The sequence below is a fragment of the Pseudochaenichthys georgianus genome, chromosome 20, assembly GCF_902827115.2.
Source record: "Pseudochaenichthys georgianus chromosome 20, fPseGeo1.2, whole genome shotgun sequence".
Lineage (NCBI taxonomy): Eukaryota > Metazoa > Chordata > Actinopteri > Perciformes > Channichthyidae > Pseudochaenichthys > Pseudochaenichthys georgianus.
In genome coordinates, this window is record NC_047522.1 from 18095476 (window position 1) to 18118391 (window position 22916).

A 22916-nucleotide genomic window follows, 5' to 3' on the forward strand; every position below is an offset into this window, starting at 1 on the left:
GCAACAATGTAATGTAATATTCTCTCAAAATCACATTTTAGTATTATATAGAAGTATGTTCTTAATTGTTTTTAATGAGAAGAACTGTATATAAAAGCATATACAATTCTGTACCAATAAAAAGGTTAATTCTAACTTTAAGGGCATGTGTTGCCCATATTAATAACATCTATTAATTAACAAAGTTAAAGTTACATTATACAATGGCAGGCAAACAATGATAAAAAAACAATTAGAAAGTTATGCATCATTGAGAAAAAAATAGCTTTATATGTTAAATGGGGTTTTCCATTGTACAATTTGTCTGAAATATTCATATATTTTTTTTAAATGCAAGTAAGTACGTAAGTAAGTAAACGGATGATAAATAAGTAAATAAATAATTCTGGACTTTAGCATCACCAACGAAACTTTGTGCTGCAGATGTTGATATCATTTCAGAGTGACACATCTTTCTACTACATACGATCTCTCTGCCGCACTACGCCCTTCAGTTCCGCCCAAAAGGGAAGTGACGCGGGTGTAGAAGATGGCGTCCGCAAAGCCTGTGGACTGCTGTGGTTTCTTACTACCCGTTTAATTTCTGAGCCGAGTGAGGGATCTCCTCGTCTGGCAGATGGAGGATAACATGGCAGTGAACCGCTGCCAACCGCTCTCCTGAACCCGGAATCGAACACGCAACTTCATGTCCGACGGAGCCGGAGCTGCCTGGTCGAAGAGGGGCTGTGGGGATTCGCACCGCCGAGGTGAGACGGCTGGTTTTAGCCGCTAAGCTAAGCTGTTACCCCGGTAGAGCAGTGTTGGGTCCCCCGTAGCTCCAGCCGCTGAGAATCGTGACAGTTAATTTGGCTAGCAGGTAGCTAGCTCTGAAGTGAAATATTTTAACATTTTACCCATTATTCAAATTACAAGACATGTTTCATCTTTTTTGTGTGTACCATTATTATGTATAGCCTGAGCCTTTGTTTTTGGGATATAATACCAGCATGTAAGGTCACATAGCTCAAGTAAAAACAAAAGGTGTATACGATTATTTATTATTTGAACAAAGTATTTCCTTTATAAGGCAATGGGAATGATGTGCTTCTCACTTATTTTGATACACTTCATCTACTGTGTGCAGGGAACATTTAGGTATTGTTAATATTTCAGAGAAAAGTAACACTTAACAGCTTTATGAGAGCACCAGATATGGAAAAACATTTCTGACAGTAAAAGGAAAACATTATATAGCCTTGTAATGAAAAACGAAAAAACCTTTAAGTCATTATAATGAAACTCAAAAGGAGGACTTAGTACCACAACAGAGTAGAACACTTTTTCAAAAATAATGAAACGTTTCTTTCTAGTTTAAATACAAAGTAATTGTTTTGGAAAGTTTCTCACTATCCTGAAGATTAAATCATTATTTAAGTTTCTTACTATTTTTGAGTTACTAAGTCATTATCTTGAGACTTAAATTATTATATTAAGTTGCTAAGCCATTATTTTAAGAAATCTTAGTCATTGTTTCAGATACTAAGTCATTATTTTGAGAGTTTCTCATTACCTTGAGTAACTTAGTTATTATGTTGATGAATCTTTCATTATCTTGACTTACTAAGTCCTTGCTTTGAAATACTGATTCCTAATTTTGACATACTAAATCATCATTTTGAGAATCTAAATCATTATTTCAAGTGTGTTAGTATCTTTTATCATCATTTTTTGTTTATGTTTTGTTATACATGTGGTCTGTTTGTGTCATGGCACATTTGATGTCTCTGTTTAGTTTTCCGTCCTCCACCAGCATCTTACGGTTCTTCTTCTGTTTCTCTGTTAGAACCAGGGAAACATAAACACAGGAAATGCGAGCGAACCCTTAACGCTCAGCCCACAAAGCCTGTGATTGTTCCCCCGGGCTCCAAAAGGTATGAATTAGCGGTCTGCAACTCTTCATGTTAACCCAAAAACCTGATCAGCCCTTTATTTCCTCCTCTTGATCTCTCATTTCTTGGTATTTTGTGCTGACAGTTTAGATAATTGACACTTATTGCTGGAGGTTTGTTTCAGAACTGTCCATCAGTTTTAAACTTGTTGACTAACAAAAACGATATGCAAACAGTTTTAAGACCAAAAGTGTGTGTGTGTGTGTGTGTGTGTGTGTGTGTGTGTGTGTGTGTGTGTGTGTGTGTGTGTGTGTGTGTGTGTGTGTGTGTGTGTGTGTGTGTGTGTGTGTGTGTGTGTGTGTGTGTGTGTGTGTGTGTGTGTGTGTGTGTGTGTGTGTGTGTGTGTGTGTGTGTACTTTTGTCCAGAGTTATTGAAGTCCTTGTACGGCTGTTTTTTTTTTTAATTGCAGTTTGCAGACGTTCACGCTGTAATGTGGCGGGTGTGTTGGCTTTGTCGTCCAGGTGATTGGCGCTCAGAAAAGGGACTTTGTTAGCATCTCCTGGACACAAGGGGCACTGTCCTCTGATTGGCTCGGACAGCCCCCTCTGACATGCCCGTGGCCAATCAGAGGTGAGTGTGCTGTGTGTGTTTGTTTTCAATTGTGTGCAGAGAATGTGTGTTTTCTACTTTCTTTTGTTGATAAATAAAACGTTTGTGTGTATTTTGTTTCTATTACTAACCATCACTTTGTGACCAGTACAATTAAAACTTAGGCTTACATTTATTAGGAAGTTTTCTTACACTGACTTAGTATCCCATCATAATGATAAACTGTCCAAAAATAATGACAACAAATATTTTATGTTGAGACAGCTTTCTGATTATTTTAATGAAATTATTTTGAGATGCTAAAACACCATTTGTGTTTTTATGCTGAAGAAACTGGATGATGTTGCAGTATCTTTTATTTTCTCTTTTACCTCCTCGCTATGTTGCAGTGGAGCAGGTTTATTTCCCCAGCGCAGTTACTCTTTCTTTGTGAATGACTAACAGCTTGTTAGGATGCAGCTGAAGTGCTGAGCTTTTAAAGCTGAACGTCCTTTTAAAAGCCCTTCGATTCCCCGGCTTACTTTATTCAGCAGCACACAAACGTTACCTTGGAGAGCTCATCTGCTGGTTTTGTTTTCTAATCCTATTTAATTCTAGTCTTTTATATATCTGTTGTTATCAACTCACCCGGTCTCCATCCCCCGCCTGTTCCTGCGTCATGCCTGCAGGTGTGTTATGTCAGGGGCAGATGTGGAGGTGTACCTGTCCCAGGTGCATGATGGGAGTGTGTCGTCGGGCTTCAGAGCGCTGTACGAGGAGCGCCTGCTGCTGGACGTCACACTGCTGATAGAGGAGCACCACTTCCAGGTACACACGGTCCATATGTATGCATGAAGCCCTCATTCAAGACTGTATACATGTCCCTTTACTTATGACTGCAGGAATATCTCTGCAGAATTTAGACAATCCAGTCACAGATCTCTTATTGATAATTATTGAAGATATAAACTTGCAGGATTTAGAAAAAGACTTCTTAGCAACTTTAAATCTGTGAAATACTGATGTAAGGCGACTTTCAAGGAACAGCTTTTATTCCCAGAGAGACAGGTCTCTTCCAAAAAAGTCCATACAAGCCAGCACACTTTAATCTAACTAACTTATTCTAAAATCTAACGGAATAAAACCAAGTAAAGTCTGGTTCCTTTTTATACATACTCATGTCTGTCCTCCTGCAGGCCCACAAGGCGCTTCTGGCCACGCAGAGCGACTATTTCCGGGTCATGTTCACGGCGGACATGAGGGAGAGGGACCAGGACAAGATCCACATGAAGGGGCTGACGGCCGCTGGCTTCGGACACATTCTCCGCTTCATGTACTATGGCTCTCTGGAGCTCAGCATGCCCACTGTGCAAGAGATCCTGCAGGTAAGGCCAAACACAATCTGACATCCTCTCTGCAACACAATACTGGAATGAGTCGTAAAACACTAGCATTTTAGCACTTCCTGTCCACTTGCTGGAAGTCACTGTTTCTTTTGAAATGTCATTGATCGAACCATGGAGATGCTACCTTCAGGCTCCACTACAGAAATCAATCATTCCTGCACCATTTATTATTCCTATCTTGAGCACATCTTTTGAAAGACATGTATAGGTATTTTATTGGCTCTACTGCCCCAAATATATTCTTTGGACAGGAAAGGGAGACTAATGTTTGACTTTCTATTTTCAGAAGTGATTTATATGTGGGGGGAACAATGTCTTTGCCGATTATCAAAAAAACGAATTCCCTGGACCACTGCTTAAATGTTGGCAAAGAATAGTCTGTCACAGGAGCAGCATTTTATACATCTTCACTTCTCCACTTCCTGTCCCGCCAGGCGGCCATGTACGTGCAGCTGACGGAGGCGGTGGAGTTCTGCTGCTCCTTCCTGCTGGCTAAGATCTGTCTGGAAAACTGTGCCGAGGTCATGCGCCTCCTGGAGGACTTCAGCGTGGGTGTGGAGGGCGTCCAGGAGCAGCTTGACAACTTCCTGCTTGAAAACTTCGTCCCCCTCATGAGCCGACCAGACTTCCTGTCCTACCTCAGCCTCGAGAGACTGCAGGTAAGAATGTTGTTTTTGCAGCCAAATTAGAACTATTAATACCTACTGTCATTACTGTCAGGATGTATTAATGACCAAGACACACACTCAGTGGGACATTTAACATGGGGCCACAAACAATTAGTTTTCATTGTCAGTTTTATAAGTAATTTTCTAAATGTTTGAGTTCGTACTGACATTATGCGTGAAGCTATAAATGTCTGTAGACATATTACCACCATCCAAGCCTCAAAAAAACAAACAATCCAAGACATTACACAAGATCTTTTCATGAATAACTCTGTTCGGTGAGGTTCTCCCTTCCAACATTTTTGACAATTTGTTTGGGGAATTCTTAACACCAATTTAATATACCTACCACTAAAAATATTGTGTATTTAGGAAAATACTGAAAGTGTTTGCAATCCTACAAGGTCACTACTGGAAAATAACTTAATAATGTTAAAATAGCAATACCATCCTAAAAAGCAATCCATACGCAGGCAGAACACCGAAGCATGCAAATATTGATTTTAAAATGTTAATGTCAGTTATAAACAGAGCTTTAAGCTATCCAGTAAAGCTATATGTTATTCAGTTAAAAAAAAACTTGTGTAATGCCAAACCTTTTCTAAATCCAGTGTTTCTTTTTCTCTGCACCAGTCGTACTTGAACAGCGACGCCCTAAGTCGCTTCCCGGAGATCGAGCTGTATGAAGCCGTGCAGTCGTGGCTGCGGCATGACCGGCGGCGCTGGAGACACACAGACACCATCGTGCAGTCCATCCGCTTCTGCCTGATGACGCCAGCAAACATCTTCGAGAAGGTCAGCGCTGCTTTCTGGGAAATGTCCTGCTAAGTTTATAGTGATTCATACAGAAAAACAGTTGATGCAGAAGACGAACAAGTAGCTCAGATCATGCTGACAAGCTTTTGTCCTCCTCCTTCGCCTCAGGTAAAGACGTCAGAGTTTTACCGTTACTCCCGGCAGCTGCGGCAGGAAGTGGACCTGGCGCTCAGCTACTTCCACGATGTCAACCAGCAGCCTTTGGTGGAGACTCGCTCCAACCGCATCCGATCGGTGCGGCCGCAGACCGCCGTGTTCAGAGGGATGATCGGACACAGCATGGTCAACAGCAAGATCCTGCTGCTGCAGAGACCAAAGGTGTCATATCTCTGCCTACAAGAGCATGTCTGACCACTTTGTTTTTAATTTAGTAGACATTATTTATATTAACTTAGTAGCAGGTGACACGTTGAGTGGGTAGACATGGGCCGCATTATTGAATTCTAAAGTTGGATTTTTACTATTGCAGAAAATCTTCGTATTAATACTTTTTGGAAAGCCCAAGATGAGTTTTTATCAGAATGTATCTCAAGCTGCTTTCAAATGTCTTACCTGACCCTGATGTAACACAACTTTAATCACATAAAAGTGTCTGAGGTTCAGTGAGCTGTGTTTCCCCCCTCAGGTGTGGTGGGAGCTGGAGGGTCCTCAGGTGCCGCTGCGACCCGACTGCCTGGCCATCGTAAACAACTTTGCCTTCCTGCTGGGCGGGGAGGAGCTGGGGCCCGACGGAGAGTTCCATGCCTCCTCCAAAGTCTACCGCTATGACCCCCGACAGAACTCCTGGCTGCGCATGGCCGACATGTCCGTGCCCAGGTGAGAGGAGCTGGAGCTAGGAGGGTTTGTCATATTGTATACAAAGTGTCATATAAATGGCCCTTGTTTATCATGTTAATTTGAAGGTCATTGTGCAGAAGCTCACATTTCACTTGCAGTCAAATTCATAATGGTGGATGCGGAGTTGTTGAATGACCTCTGAAAGCAGTTGTTTACAGATATTCTTTGTGTTTGCAGGTCGGAGTTTGCCGTGGGTGTCATCGGTAAGTTCATTTACGCAGTAGCGGGCCGCACGCGAGACGAGACGTTTTACTCCACCGAGCGCTACGACATCACAGAGGACCGCTGGGAGTTCGTGGACCCGTACCCCGTCAACAAGTACGGCCACGAGGGGACGGTGCTCAGCGGGAAACTCTACATCACCGGCGGCATCACATCCTCCTCCACCTCCAAACAAGTGTGTGTGTTCGACCCAGGGCAGGAGGCAGCTGGAGGTGGTGGTGGAGTGGGAGGAGGTGGAGGAGGAGGAGCAGCAGGAGCAGCAGGAGCAGCAGGAGCAGCAGGAGGAGCAGTAGGAGCAGGAGGGGGAGGAGGGGGAGGAGGAGCAGGGGGAGGCAGCTCGGGGGGATCGGATGCTCACAGGACACGCACCAGCCGCGGCCCAGCGCTGCCCGGCACCCATGCCAGCTGCTGGGAGAACAAATCCAAAATGAACTACGCCCGCTGCTTCCACAAGATGATCTCCCACAACGGGAAGCTGTACGTGTTCGGAGGCGTGTGCGTGATCCTGCGCGCATCCTTCGAGTCTCAGGGCTGCCCGTCCACCGAGGTGTACGACCCCGACACCGACGAGTGGACCATCCTCGGCTCCATGCCCATCGGGCGCAGTGGGCACGGGGTGGCGGTGCTGGACCGGCAGATCATGGTGCTCGGAGGCCTCTGTTACAACGGCCACTACAGTGACTCCATCCTCACATTCGACCCCGACGAGAACAAGTGGAAGGAGGACGAGTATCCCAGGATGCCTTGCAAACTGGACGGTCTGCAGGTGTGCAGCCTGCACTTCCCAGAGTACGTGTTGGAGCACGTGAGACGCTGCAGCTGAGGTCTGCTCCAACACGCCTCCTTTTTATAGAAACGGGAATGAAGACTGAGGTCAAGTATGGGCTTTTTAACTTTCCTTAAGGTGAGGAAAAGATAAATCTGCTGTTCTTCTTAATGAAGCCAATGGAAGCGTGGCGTGGTGAGACGCCACTTGGACATTTTCATGATTCGCTTTCTCAGAAAATGTAAGGAAAATAATGTGTGGGGAGTGAAAAAAAAGTTTGAATTCTGCTGGTTTATGTTTCAGACTGTGGTCAGTTTCCTATTCTACTACTCACATACTGTATTTAGGCTGTGCAGTCAGGTTTAAGGCAGAAACGCACTGGAAGCGTCACATTCATGCTTTTACGAAGGGACATTGTATTTATTTATTTCCTCCTGGAATCCAGTTTGAGTAGGTTTATTATCCTGCACCTGTTGATATATTTAAATTAATGAAGTTGCTCGTATTAAAGGTCCCCTATTATACTGTTTTTCATCAATATATTATAGGTCTCAGATATATACAAAACATGTCTCTGAAGTGTTTGGCTCCAAATACCAAACAGATCATTGCAGCATTACCCACAATCCCCTCTGTTTCAGCCCTGTTTCCAAAGTGCTGATTCTCTGTCTGTTACTTTAGATGAAAATAAGGAGCCACTCCCCACGCCCCTCTGAGAGAGATTTGGTTAAAAAGAACACAATGATGCTCTAGGAGGAGATTCAGGTGATAAGGGGGAGGGGGGGGGTTACCTTGGTTGGTTGCTGATTGGCTAATGGTTACACAAGCCAAAAATCGTTATGACATCATAAAGTGGCCAAAATCTGATCAGCTCATTTTCAGACAGGTTTTTATATAAATGGATCTGAAACTTTCAGAATCTCTTTACTCAGAGGGGACACATGGTTATGTATAATAAGTCCCATTTAAGAAAAAGATGAGTCAAAGCCAAGATTCCAAAAACAACCTATAAGATATATAACAGCTAGTATACAAATAAAATACTAACACTATTTACTGTAGTGTAGTATAGTCTATAAACTGTCTCCAAATATACAAAGCAGAGTTGACAAACACAAACACATGTTGTCACAGATGCTGCTAACAATTTCATCTTGAAGCGATACATTTTCTTCCAGTGCGTTCCAGCTTTTAGTCCTTATATTCTGCTTTTTACTCCCAGATGTCCATAAAACAACACGAATCTCTGTGCTCCCTCTCCTTCCTCTAGGTGTGTGTGGGTGTGAGTGTGTATGAGAGCTGAATGCAAGATAAAGAGGAAAACCATAACACTACATGGTACACGAGAGCATCGGTTTGTTTTTTTAGATAACATGCATAGTTAGATCGAGCAGTTCTTTCCCAACTCACCTTTTCATTCCCTGCACTTTATTTTTGGCTTTGCTGTGGAGTATAAATGCACCAGCTGTACTTTAGACTCAAACTGTAGTATTACAACATGCTGTAAGACATTTGGTTGACATTAACATTCTGACTGAACTACAAATGTACCAACCATGAAACACGCAGATAGTTAATATATTTAGGAAACATTGGGCCTCATGCAGAAAGAATGTCGTCTACTATTCCTGAACTTCTTGTACTTTTTTCTGTTTCAGAAGGATGATAACTGGCCCTTAAATGTCAATTTAATGCTGCCTTTTTCTCTTTGTTTTTAAGAAGAATTCATTTACAAAAACTTACCAAAGAATCAAAATAAGACTTAAAATGGATTTTCAAGTCCTGCTGTCAGAAAATAGCAAACACATTTAGCTCTTTGAGTAAAGTGTAAAGAACCTTAAAACAAATTAGAAAATATCATCGGGATGATTTAATGTCAGGCTTGGTGCTAAGTAACAGTCATGAAGATTTTAGATATGATACAATTATATTCTACTATACGTGATTTTACACTGTCAAACACCTGCAATAAAGACCCTGAGGCAGCTATTGGAGACCATTCCAAAAAATACTTAAGTTTCTGTGCCAAAATGTGCCGATAAAAATCACAAAACCTAAAATAAATCTCTCAGGAATTTGGCAACCATGATGATGATATGGTGAAAATAAAATAGATTTAGCATAAAGTTCCTGCTTTCGTTCATTCGCTACCAGATTAAGCTCCAATTCCATGAAGTTCAAGGCATATCAAGTCAAATTAGCGTGTTTTCCTGTTCTCATGACTCGTACTGCAAATATGCAACTTTGTTTTTAATGTTTTTTTTTTTTAATATATAAAAAATAAAAGTAAAATATACCAATGCTCCAAATATCTTAAATTGCTTGCACTCATCACAGAAATATAAATATATTCAGATGAACTTTTTTTTGCATGTGGCCCTGCAAATTGTTAAGTATTTGGCGTGTTTCTGGTACAAATACATTTTGCGTGTATTAATATTTGAGCCAGCAGAGCTCAGTGTAACCAAGACTCGCAGCATTGAAACTTAAAAAAAAATGCTAGCACGGGTTTTAGAAGATTTTTACCAAAGCTGATTTCAAACCGTAGTTTTTCAGTCGGATGTGTTGATTTCAGACATTGAAATGCCGCCTTTGCTTCAGTTATATCAGAAGTTTCTGTTGTGGTAGGATCTGTAGAGCTTAAGCAGCCCAGCAAGCCTGACCATTTATTTCCCAGATATTTATTTTTCATTTTCCATGAGCCAACTGTGAAAAGGGCTAGAGAACACATACTGATGCAGTTCAGCCGTTAATTTAAGTTATTTATTTTGTCAACTATTGCTTTCACTGAGCTATGCAGTAACAGTTGTAGGGTTATTTATTACAAGAATTTCATTGTGTTGTTTTCAAATTGTACTTTTTGTCTTTTCATTTGTTCTCCTGAGCAGCACTGCATGTGGCTTATAATGGATGCTTTGAGAACGCTCTATGTTAATATAATCATCCTATAGAGGAGGTATTTTAACATTTTAGATGGGTCTTAACAGATGAACAGGTACACTTTAAAGGAGGGAACTGAAACATTTATTACCATGTCCTGAAACTGTATGCAGATTGTTATTCAAAATATGTTTAATTTACAGGTTTTTCATATTGTTTGAACTTGTTTAAAGGTGGCATGTTTTCTAGGGATCATCCTTTTTTAATTCACGCTTATTTTTATGAACAGTTGTTCCTGCTGTCCACACACAATCCTCTCTTCTGAGCTTTACAGTGTTCATGTGATCCCACTGCAGCTTGTCCTTTTTTGAGGAACTCTTAATCGCTTTGTGGCAATGGTAGAAATCTTGGACCGTGTACCTTTCCCACGTTAAAGCCTCCTCAGCAGTGAGATGTTGTGCGTTTCATTTTGGATTTCATACTGCATCTTTGTTTCCAGAGGGGGGAAATGTTGGAAAAGGGAAAAAAAAAATCCAGGAAATCCAGGGTGGCTAAACAATCTATAGTGAATAAAATGTCAAAAGAAAAATAGGGAAAAATAATTTCCCAGTGCCCGATGTGAGATCTTCAAATAAATATAACGGTCAAAGATCTATTATTAAAAAACGGTTTATTTCTCATATGTTAAAATCTGTTTCAAGCATAATGTTTGGTGCTTATGATTGGAAAATGTCTAAAATGATCATTCAATTTATAAGAGTAGTTTATTCAGTACATTTCAATGAAATGATTGATGAATCTATAATCCTGCTCAAATTTGTCATTTTAGAAATTCAACATTCTGTTCACATAATCAATTTTTGTTCTCAAAACATTTAATTCCCAAAGCTTTTTTTCTTACCGTGTTCAAGATAATTTATTCCTGGTTTTGCACTATTTTGCCTCAGATTTTAAGATCCAAAACCTTTACAATAACCACAGAAGTCAGGGTATGTTTTGTTTGTCGCCTAACTCTGAGGCTGATATCATGTACATCACATATGCCACTCTCATCCTCCTCCTGTCATGTTGCTGTTAAACGAAGAAACGTGTAACCGATAAAGTACTACTGTCCTGATTTATGGCACATTCAGTCATAGCGCAGCGTCCTTTAGTCCACCAGTCTGTCAGTAGAAAAAAAGAATAGAGGATTTAAAAAACAAAACCATACCTTGCAACGACTGTATCTGAAAAAGAAAGTAAAATCAGATAAACATATCTTATAATCTGAGTAGAAACTCTTTGGAAACGATTTGTAACTTCTTTCCAGAAATAAATGTTCATATTGGTCAACTTTCAACTGGGTGCTTTAATATCTGTGTGTTTATTTCTGACTCTACTTATAGCTTCTTGTGAATTAATTATATATCTACTAATGATCTACTCTATTCATTACATGCATACGATTATTTGGAATGTTTATACCTATAGTATAATTAATATATCTTTATGCGTCATATATAGTATGATTATAATAGATACAGCGAATAACGCGCATGCGCCTTTTGTCGTGTCAACCGTACGACTTGCCGTAGAAAAGCGAATCTCTCCTGGACCAGAATGTCATATGTGAAACTGGTAACTACTTTTAACGTTTATCTACTTTGTGTCAACTTAAACATTATGTATTTGTCAGGCGTTCCTGCATTTAAGTGAAGCTTAGCTCCGTAGTCTTACACAATTTGGTTGGTACTACTCAAATATGTTTGAACGTTTCTAAATTAGTAATCCGTTAATGTTAGCATGATGTCAGCTGATGTAGCTAAGAGGTCAGTTAATTCAAACGGTTCCCTTACCCTCTTTATATAACGTGACGTCATTATGATTTGACTCAGAAAATGTCAGAATTATTGTATAGAGTGTTTTAACTGACGCTTCAGTCAAGACAAGGGCTTTATTATCATCTGTATCGTGAATGTGAATGTGAGTGTGTGTTGTGCCTTGTTTCACGCCAGGTGTCGTTGTGCGCCGTAGCTCCGGGGCTGACTGGTCTGCTGTGCGGCTCCGCGGTTCTGGCTGCATCCGAGGGGAAGAAGAAGAGCCCACAGCCGGTTCTGAGCCTCGACGAGGTGGGTAAATAAATAGCAAACAGGTGCGGGAAAACTTGACAAACTTCAGAACAAATGGGAGAAATATCTAGCTGTGTTACTCATAAGTACTCATACCACACTGGGAAAATACTCCCGCAGTCCTGCATTAAACACCTAACTTAAAGTAAAAGTATTGTTTGTGCAGTACATGTTCCCTGTCTGTGTTTTCCTATTATAAATGAATTTGATGGATTTATATTTAAGCACCATGAATGTGTATGTTGGATTTTAGTGCTTTGGATGTTTAAGGTTATGCCAATATACTGTAAATCCAAACCATTGAATCTTGATCATATGTTTGTAGTGTTGCTGTAGTGGGAATTGCTCTCGGTACAGGACTAATACATAACAAAAGAAAAACAATACCACAATCACTCTTATACATAAAATGTATACATATCTTATAGTTTACTTATTCCTGAATTGTACTTAAACCATTATATCACTTGCAGCCAGGCCCGTACCCAGGATTTCGTAAATACCGAGGTCCTACACAAAAGCATTTTACTCTGGGTTCAGCAGGTGAAAAACTAAAGAGGGGCTTCCACATGTGGCAGACCAAGTGTTGGTGCTGCTGGATTTGGCACCCCCACTATAACTTTGTCCAGGGTGGTCGTACTCCCACCAAAATCAAACTGTTGTTTGCTGTTCACCTGTAGTTTGTGCACACAAAAGCATTTTACTCAGGGCTCAGCAGGTGAGAAACTAAAGGGGGGCTTCCACATGTGGCAGACCAGGTGTTCGTGCTGGAAACCCGACTATAACTTTGTCCAAGATAGTCACACTGTCACCAAAATCCCACCATTGTTGGTTGTTTCCATCTTATCTGAGAAGGTTTTCCATCTCCGGCAGTGCAGATTTTCTATGCTGAGGATAATTAAGACCTGGTATTTGCATGCTGACCAAGTCCTTTCTCTGTTTCTGTTGTACTATCTGAATACAATTACCCTTTTTCCTGGCAATGAGAAATCCCTGCTTTTATAAGTTTTAAAGTCTTTCACCTGTGCACATATTGTTTATTCCCCCTAGAATAGATGAACACAGAATAGCATATTTACCCTAACCCAAATTGTCCAAAATTGTGGTATCCATTGATTACAATAGGTTTGTAAAAGCTATTTGCAATACTAAGACCAATAATAAATGTGTATTGTTTGTAATATTAGTGTTCATCATTGTTGACATTGGTATTTTTGCATAATCATTAATTATGCATGTAGTACACAGTATTTAATTAATAAGTTGAAGTATTATCAACTAGCAGATACAAATTTAAAGAGGAAGTTCAGAAGTAAGTGTATGTAAATGCCGTTCTGGATATTCTGATGACAATATTGCAATCCTTGAAAAGTCTCCTAAGTGTTTGTATTATTGTTGGAAAACAATGTTAGTGATCCACTCCAGATGATCTGTATTTCCCCCAGGAGGAAAACTAGGTGCACTAATTGATCTTTGCTCAAATTTGACCTTTTACGCCATCAATAGGCACGGTGTTGTTTATGCATTTTGTGTTCAAAGGAGTAAGCCATTATACAGCAGTGTGTCATCACCTGGGTTGGTTTGATGTAAAATCAAATACCAGACTCCAAACTGTTTAGTCTGATCAATCATCAATAACTTCTATGTATTTGTTTAACTAATATCCAAGTCAAAACTAACAAAACACCCTTATTTAGCCTGGCCTGTGGGGCAGTTTGAGTGGATTAAAGGCAGTTTGGATAATACTTTAACACCTTATTGTTGTTGTTTGTTTCAGCTGCCGTCATTATACAACATCCCTGAAGCAGAGCCTCATGTGGAGCCAGTGGCCGGGCCCCTGGAGGAGAGCGTCGCCTCGCTGAGGAAGCTGGCAGAACCATACACCAACCACTGCCAGGTGGCACTAAAGACACATGTTTGATCGTTTAATTCCTTTATTTGATAGTTGAGGGAAACATTTAATAAAATAATGCATGTGGTGCGCACACTAACCACTCGGTTTCAAAGAAGTTTAATAATAGCATAACAATGGGGTATGTGCTGTGCCAGAGTATATATTTCAGAATTTCTACTTTGCATTTCTCAATGCATGCTATATTTACCAAGAAAGAATACATATAAATAATACCAGCCTAAGTTGTGAGCTGCTATAACAAATGAAGAGCTGTGAGATCTATAAGAAAAACACGAGTTTTATCGTCTTTCTGAATCTGAATCAGAATCAGTCCTGCTGAGTTTAAACCTTATTTTCAAACCTAATCTAGACTCATCAGGGATGCAAACTTGTCACCTTTCGGCGAAATTTGCCGTTTTGAATCCAAAATAGGTTGTTTGTGTGATTCATGTAGATCTGCAATAAAAATATTTTTGGGGTATGGAGGGGGTCTGGGACCTGGAGTAATCTGCGGCCGCGAGCTGTTATGTGCCATCATACACGCATGGTGTTCTTTTTGTATATATTATAATGAAGAGCGAGCTGTGTGCTCAAGTCTTCCTGCCTGTCGGCTCTGCTCATGGATGTATAATAAGGCTCTGCTGCTCCGCGATGAGGGTCTAGCTTCAGCAGCTACATTACCTACGGGTGCGTTCGTTAATATTAACTGTGTGGTCCGGAGTCACTGTGGCACAGACTGGACTGCTGGTGAACAGCTGTTAGAACGGGCCGTTCAGGTGTTCAGAGCAGAGCTCACTGTCGGAGCGGCAGAGCGTGATGTGCACTGAGAAGTTTTTCTGTCGCAATATTATTTAATGAATAGTTGAGCTAGCTAGCATACATTGTCACTATGTGCTAACGTTAGCTTTAGCCTTAGTTTTCTAATAGTTTTTTTCATAGGCTATAAACAGAGGTGGTATAAGTATAGATATTGTACTTGAGTAATAGAAGCACTCAGATCTTGTACTAGAGTAAAAGTAGAAGTACTCAGGTCTTGTACTTGAGTAAAAGTAGAAGCACACAGATCTTGTACTAGAGTAAAAGTAGAAGTACTACGATCTTGTACTTGAGTAAAAGTAGAAGTACTAAAATCTTGTACTTGAGTAAAAGTAGAAGTACTCCGATCTTGTACTTGAGTAAAAGTAGAAGTACCAGAGTGTAGCAATACTCTGTTACAGTAAAAGTCCTGCATTCAAAATGTTCCTCAATTAAAAGTAGAAAAGTATTATCAAAATATAGTGAAAGTAGCGACAGTAAAAGTAGTCGTTGTGCAGATTGGTCCATTTCAGAATAATATATCTGATATGTTTTATAATGATTGATCATGAAAGTGTTCTCAAAGCTGGTAAAGGTGCAGCTAGTTTGAATGACTTTGTATACTGCAGGGTAGCTTGTGGATTTACTCCAGGTGGAACTAAAGTCTGATTTAACACTTGATTATATTTCACATCATTCATCCACATCTGTGAAGTAACTAAAGGTATTAAATACATGTACCTCTGAACTGTAGTGGAGAAAAAGTACACCATGTACCTCTGAACTGTAGTGGAGGAAAAGTACACCATGTACCTCTGAACTGTAGAGGAGAAGAAGAACAAAGTAGCAAAACATTGAAGTATCTCAAAATTGTACCCAAGTATAGTACTTGTTGAGTCGATGAATTTAGTTACTTTACACCACTGGCTATACAGATAGAAAGACTAAGCCTTGAACAGAGACATGGAAATACATTTTCAAAATGCTCAACAGTGCTGCCAAAATGATAAACTGACTGCTACACAATTAAAATAAATGCTTTTATATATTTCTATTAGATGTGACTCTTTAGCGTTTCTGTTATTAACTGCTGCTTTAGTTGTTCTGACGGCTGACATCCTGTTATTCCTCATTTTAAAGCCGATATTCTGTGGGGTCGGGGGATCGGATCCTTGTCACCTTTTTCATACCTGATGAGTTTGCATCCCTGCTCATGTTTTCATAGATTTTGTGAAAAATGTTAAAGAATCTAAAGCCCAAACTGTCCTTCTCACATCCCTATTGGGTCTTCCTCAGTTAATCAACAGTTTTGAGGTCAGCTGTGTGACTCCTATGTGCCAATAATGCAGAAAATACAATCACATAGGTGAAACCCAAAGCAGCTGATGCATGTTTATCACTTTTCAAACCAGAATACGTCACACGAGCAATACGTGGATATGCCCATCAGTTATTATTGGTGTTGGATGAAAGACATTTTGGCACAGACAGTGTTTGAGGAATGTGTTGTCAGCTTGCAGTGAGGCGTAATAGCCTTTCTCGTACAAAGACATATTTATCTGCTTCTCTGATCCTGCACTCTTCTGGGTTTTATCACATTTTCCTGCATACAGGAAAACATGGGCTATTTTTAATAATGAACTCTATCTGGGGAAACATTAAAAAAGGACAATGTGGAAATACTAAATCAAGCATTTGAACCTTGATAGAAGGAAAATACATGAATGAATTATGTTTTAAAGGGAAAATAATATGCTGTAAAAGTGTGCATTAATAAACTAACTTTCTTTTTTTGCAGCAAACGGGCCACGTTGCATTTGAAAAAGTGGAGGTCAGTAACGTGAACATTTCTTAAACTGTTGTTTCTGTTGAGGTGTTAAAAATAATTCTGATACAAAAGCTATATAAAGATGAAGGCGCCAGACCAAATGTACAACCGTTGTTTATGTTGTGCATGTTGAACAAGCTGATAAGGCTGTTATCAGATGAAGGTAACCCCCGCTCCTGTCTCTTTCTTTGTCTCCTGCTGATCTTTGGACCTCAGCAAGTTTACAAGACTGTGGAGCCCACAATCAGCTCCTCCATAAACACTGTCACAGGTCAGAAATCACATTGTTTTTGTTCCCAGTCAGAGAGGGCAGAGCATTAGGTGCTGTGAGTGTAAACATGTGAAGTCTCCGTAGACTTCAAGAAATGTCGTTTGACTTGTTCGTTTACAAAACAATGTCAACATATCTTCGCTTAAGAACAATTAACAATATGCTCCACTTATTAAATCTGTTTAATTTCCTTTTAAAGACCTCAGGTGTCTTCACGTTTTCAGATATATTTATATTTTCTTTTCCCCTTTATTTTTCAGATGTGTACCAGTTCCTCAGTAACCCCCCTGCTGACCTCTACGACAGTGTGGCGGCCGTGGGCTTCTCTGGCATCCTTGGACTTTTCTTGGCCAAAGGTTAACATTTGCACTCACACAAAAATACTCACTGACCTGCATTCCATCATAATTGGCATTTCAGTGAAAACGTCAGTCTGTGTTCTACTACAAATACAAATTCCCACCGCTCCCCATCCACCTCAAGAGAATTGGAAATGTTGATATGACTTTAGGGTGTCTTTGCTTGCTCTTTTAACGGCACAATTTGTTTGGTGGCGTTCATTTCCATCGATTCAGTCAGCTTTTCCCGGTATGGATTACTTTAGTGTTTATGGTTCAGGAGGTTTTGAGCGTCTCCTCCTCTCCTCTGGTTAAAACCGGCGAAAACAGTGAATGAAGCCGTTTGATGTTAAAAATCAAAGTTTCTCCCTGCACTTCTTTTTCTGATAACTCAAGATCAAAGAAATCTTTAAGGTAACAATATGGCTTGAAACTAGATACAATGTCTTTTTATTACAGCTTCATGCTCAAATGAGATACAAAACCCGCTGTTATCTAGATTTAAGTGACAAGTTTCTCTAAAAAATGTGAGATAATTGAATCATCATAATTTTGTTTAAAATAATGAGCTTTGCCTATACAGGACTGACTAATAAACAACAACTATAAGACCCAGTAGCAGGGGACATCACACAAACAAGGGGCTGTCCGTCTGTCTTTGAGATAAGTATTGGAAACAGTAATTTCTCTGCAGCAGCTCTCTGACTCCTGCTCTCTCCTCTCAGGCTCCAGGGTGAAGCAGGTGGTGTTTCCTGTTGGACTCATGGCTCTCTGCGCCTCCATGTTCTACCCTCAGCAGGCTGCGTCCGCACTGAAGGTTTGTGTTGTGTTTTGGAAATATACAGTTGAGGCCTAAATTATTTACCCCCAGAAGTTATGGAACATTTTCCTAAAATTCTTCCCAATGTTTCCAGCATTGATAAAACTTGATATAATCAAACATTCACCAGTGCTATTTAGTAGCTTTTGTACATTTTGGAACATAAAATAAGTTTTTAGGCTTGCTTTATATCAAATATAGTCAAAAATGGGTTGGACAAAAAATATTAGCCCCCATGTGAATCTTTGCTTTCAAAACACACCTAATCAATCAGCTTTCAAACAACACCTAATCAACCAATCGGCTTTCAAGCCACACCTGAGCATTCAATCAGCATAAAACGACTCCAAGAAACAGGCACTTGAAACCTTATTGAGGGACTATACTACTACGCCTACTCACCATGCCAAAGACAAAGGAAATCAGTCTTGAGCTCAGAAAGAAGACAGTGGAGGCTCATGGGGGAAGGCTATATTGCTATTGCCAAGCGCTTCAAAGTGTCTAGAACTGCTGTACGTTGCATCATTGCGAAGTACAAGGAGACAAATTCTGTAAGAAACAAACCTGGGCGTGGTCGAAAGCGCGAGATTTCAAGAACTCTGGAGGGGGAAATAGTCAGAGATGTCAGCAAGAATCCCCGGACATCTGCCAAGATGATTGTTGCTGACCTGGCCTCTTCTGGAGTTGATGTTTCAAGGAACACAGTTGTGAGGACACCAAAACCAAGGTGCTGGAGTGGCCCGCACATAGCCCAGATCTTAATCTTATCTGGCGGGTGCTCAAAGTGAATGTCCATGCTCGGAAACCACGCAATTTGGACCAGCTGGAACAATTTGCAATGGAAGAATGGGCCAAAATCCCTCAAGAGACCTGTGCCAACCTAGTGAAGAACTACTCTAAGAGGTTGTTGTCAGTTGTGGCTCAGAAAGGGTACACTATTGAGGGGCTAATATTTTTGACCAACCCATTTTTCACTATATTTGATATAAAGCAAGCCTAAAAACTTTTATGTTCCAAAATGTACCAAAAGCTACTAAATAGCACTGGTGAATGTTTGATTATATCAAGTTTTATCAATGCTGGAAACATTGGAAAGAATTTTAGGAGAATGTTCCATAACTCCTGGGGGGCTAATAATGTAGGCCTCAACTGTACATCAGGGTCATATCTGTATAAAACATCACACTGCCTCATGAAACATCTTGACAACCTAATATATCCCGAGTTGTTTCCTAAATCTGATATCTGACTAAAGGCGATTTTGCGGAAATATTGATTGCAGTTCCATAACATTTTGTACACCACGGGACACTGGATAGTTAACAAAGTCAGCAAAAACATTTTCATCTGTTTTCAGGTCTTTATTTAATCTTCCTTCCTGGAACTGAAATAAACTCAGGAAACAGCTGTGAAAGCAGGAATATCTTTTCACGTCCAAATTATTCCTGGTTAGTATGTTTTTGAGACAGAAAGTTCATCCTAAGGGAGTTATTTAGGAAAATCCCCCCTCATCCTATAAACGGTGTCTCATCAGAATATGCGTTGGGTAGTGTTTGATCTGTGACTGTACTTCCTGTGAGGAAAGGGCTGTGCTTCCCTGCAGGAAGTCCTGGCTGTGACTTGTGTTTCTATTTCCACTGATGTCTGGCTCATTTTATTTTCTGTATTTCCACCCAGAGAGCCGACACAAAAAAAAGAGAATCGACACGCCCTGATCACACTTCTGCTCACATTCACAGCTGAAACGCTCAGACTAGCAGGGCAGGGTCCAGATATGAAAACATATGAGCGGGCGAGATAAAAACAGACGTTTAGCTTCTGTTTGGCAAAAAAACGAGAAGCTGCAAACTTATAAACCCAATGCAGTGTTTTTATTTACAGTAATAATGGCAAATCTGTTGATGTTATTGGTGTTGTTTAAACAAATATATGACACAGTTCTACAGCATCAGAAAAAGTAGCTTGAACTCTTAACCTCTTTTCTATTTTCCTAAGATAACTTGCTGGATGTTCTCTGACGGTTTCTGATTGGCTGAGAGATGACGGATGTGTGTGTCATGTTTCTTCCTGTGTGTTCACCAGGGGGGTCGTGACTCGACGTACAGCTTGGCTCAGCGTGGCCGCGGCAACCTGGAGAGTCTCTGGAAGTATCCTCCGTTTGGAAAAAAGAAGGTGGGTCTCAGTGACCAATCATTCATAAGCCTTTAATTACAATAGCGATGATCCCTTCTTAAAATCTATTTATATATTTACTACATTATTTTATATTGTTTGAAATATTCCATTTCTCATATGTACCTACTTTTGCTTAATGTTGAGGTTGTTTTCAAATGTTTTTATCATCGTTTTCACCATTTTAATTTTGCCTTTGAAAGCATTTTGCTTCTTTGCTTTCAAAAGTGCAATATAAATAACGTTTTTTTTTTCTTCTTCCTTTTGCTCAGGAGAAAAAAGAGAAAACAGAGAGCAGTGACACAAGCTGAGACTCTACTTTCCAGTAACACACACAGAAACGCACACACACACACACACACCTGTACGACTCCTGTATATTAACTCTTATTATAATTATTCACTCAGACACACAGCCACTAATCAGGACTTCATTATTTATTTAAGTTGAACATCTCCAAAACGTGTGAAGTGTGTTTCTGAAACCCCCCCCCCCTTCCAAGACGCAGGTATTTTCAGGATAGTCAATATTCTGAATATCCAGATAAATCTATCTGCTTCTTGGAGAAGCTAATCATTCCCATGTTCTCTTTCCATGGTGTCAGTTTCTGCAGTGTTTGTTCTCTAATGTGCAGCAGAACAGGACAATATCTGCCAGAGTCACTTCCTCATTCTTTTATTTGTTGAGGCTGCACAACACAACTTCCCATGCTACAAACTAAGAAATGCACTGTTACAGCTGAAACAACTGACAAACAATTAATCAGCCACTATTTTGCAAATCATGTATCTTTCGATGGTTTCATTTCCCCAAATGTTAGAATTGTTGGTTTCCGTCCTCTTACTTTCGAGTAAAGTGCATTTCTCTTTAAAAGCATTAAGAAAATGTCATCGGAATTAGTTGGAATGGAAAGAGTAGTAATTAATGAATTAATTAATTGTTCTGTTTGTCTGTTCTTGTGTTTGTAAGCAGAAATGCTTTAAAAACCAGTGAAGAAGTTTAAAAACTAAGTAGAAGGACCAATGCAGACTAGAAAAACATTTATATATGATGTTAGTTCAAAAATCATTATTTGCCAACTACCTGTCGTTTCTGCTGATGGATTTTTTTGTTGCACTTTTCTCAAAAATGACCAACTATTTTTTGCCTTTTCTTTGCATTATAAAGTTATTTTTATTATTATGAACATTATACGGGCAGCGTTGAAGAGCTGTCGTTGTCAAGTGCAGCTTACAACAGTATACATAACAAAAATTATTCATGTCGACATATTTATTCCCCCGGATGTTTTCACGTCGCAGTTGATACTGATATAACGTACTTGTTACAGTAAAGGGCCAAATAAAATGATGTATAATAGTTAACGAGCTAAATGTATGTGTTGTCCATGTATAATAATGCGCTGTATATACTGTACAAGGTGTTATCTTATTGCGATGGAAATAAATCTGGATTCTGAAAAGGACACATCTTTTCTTCTTTGATGTTTTTTTTTGTGGGAGTATTTACGGTGTACATGGGTGTTTCTCAATGTCGAGGAAGGCTGCTCCAGAGCCACTTTAAGCATACTACGTCATCGAATCCCGCCGAAGGACTGTTCTAATGTCCAGCATACTTGGAATTCTACCGAGGCCGGCCCGGCGTACTTCGTAGCGAGACATTTCGAGGCTGCACATGTGTAGACTCCGCGGTCTCCGGAGAATTTTCTCCCTAATTTTCTGCCCTTGATGTAATACATTTACATTAATAATTGAATAAAGTAAACACACTTTGCACCCCGGGCGGCAACATTTTGCATTTGCCCTGTACGATGGGCGCTGTAAGTGATGAAAGTGGGGGATGTTGACTTATCAGGCGCCCGCAGCTCACACACACTCCGGGGGGCATATCCCTGGACCCCCCTAGAGCAGTGTTTCTCAAACTTTTTCATACCAAGGACCACTTAACCAATAAAAAAACACAGTTTTTCTAAAACAGATTACAAATCGCCTGAAAATGGTACAAACAAGTGGCAACATGTGTGATGAAGGTGTTGTGCTGTTGTAACCTCGCTCCATTGCGGAGATATTCCCGCAAGAGTGCGGAAAACTTACATTTATTTATTTCAAATGTGAAATGTTACCAATATACTCACGGACCACTAGGCCACACTTTGAGAAGCACTGCCCTAGAGGATGTGACGTCCACCCCCCAATTAAAACATGTTCATACAATAATGAATACATTTGAAACCTTCTTTATATGTGACCCGCTCTATCGAAATCAGTCGGATGTCGCAACGGCTCATTTCAAAATAAACGTGGATTTACGTAAAAAACAATTTTTTCAGGGTTCGGGTGTTTTGTTTGATTTTAAACAAACAAAGTCTTGGCTTTCAGAATATGAATCTTTTATTTCCAAAATCACACGATAAATACATTTTTGAAGCTTGTAAAGGGACGAAGACAAGCACCTCTCACTGCAAACTGCTCTTCCGCAGCGCCGCCCCCCCCTCCCTCCGGCTGAAATTATGAACGTAAGAGTATAGTAATCATAGATAACACGGCAGGGTCTGTTACAGTTTGTTTTCATCTGATTTAAATTAAACAAAGTCTTGGCTTTCAGAATATTAAACTTTTTTCGGCAAATTCAGATGAT

General features: G+C 40.0%; 2 protein-coding genes across 2 annotated transcripts; both read left to right on the plus strand.

Annotated features, from left to right (window-relative positions):
• Positions 1-519: 519 nt before the first annotated feature.
• Positions 520-11391, plus strand: klhl15 (kelch-like family member 15). Its single transcript, XM_034108280.2, has 10 exons — positions 520-746; positions 1823-1910; positions 3147-3285; positions 3654-3842; positions 4298-4522; positions 5165-5326; positions 5456-5665; positions 5973-6163; positions 6362-6639; positions 6709-11391. The coding sequence occupies exons 1-10, from the start codon at positions 686-688 to the stop codon at positions 7227-7229; spliced, it is 2064 nt and encodes a 687-aa protein (XP_033964171.1). The 5' UTR covers positions 520-685; the 3' UTR covers positions 7230-11391.
• Positions 11392-11614: 223 nt separating this feature from the next.
• Positions 11615-21744, plus strand: apoob (apolipoprotein O, b). The gene is made up of 9 exons (XM_034109018.2): positions 11615-11669; positions 12047-12160; positions 13938-14057; positions 16648-16680; positions 16894-16948; positions 17209-17304; positions 18012-18103; positions 20189-20278; positions 20551-21744. Exons 1-9 carry the CDS (start codon positions 11652-11654, stop codon positions 20587-20589), a joined length of 657 nt encoding a protein of 218 aa, XP_033964909.1. The 5' UTR covers positions 11615-11651; the 3' UTR covers positions 20590-21744.
• The last annotated feature ends 1172 nt before the right edge of the window (positions 21745-22916 follow it).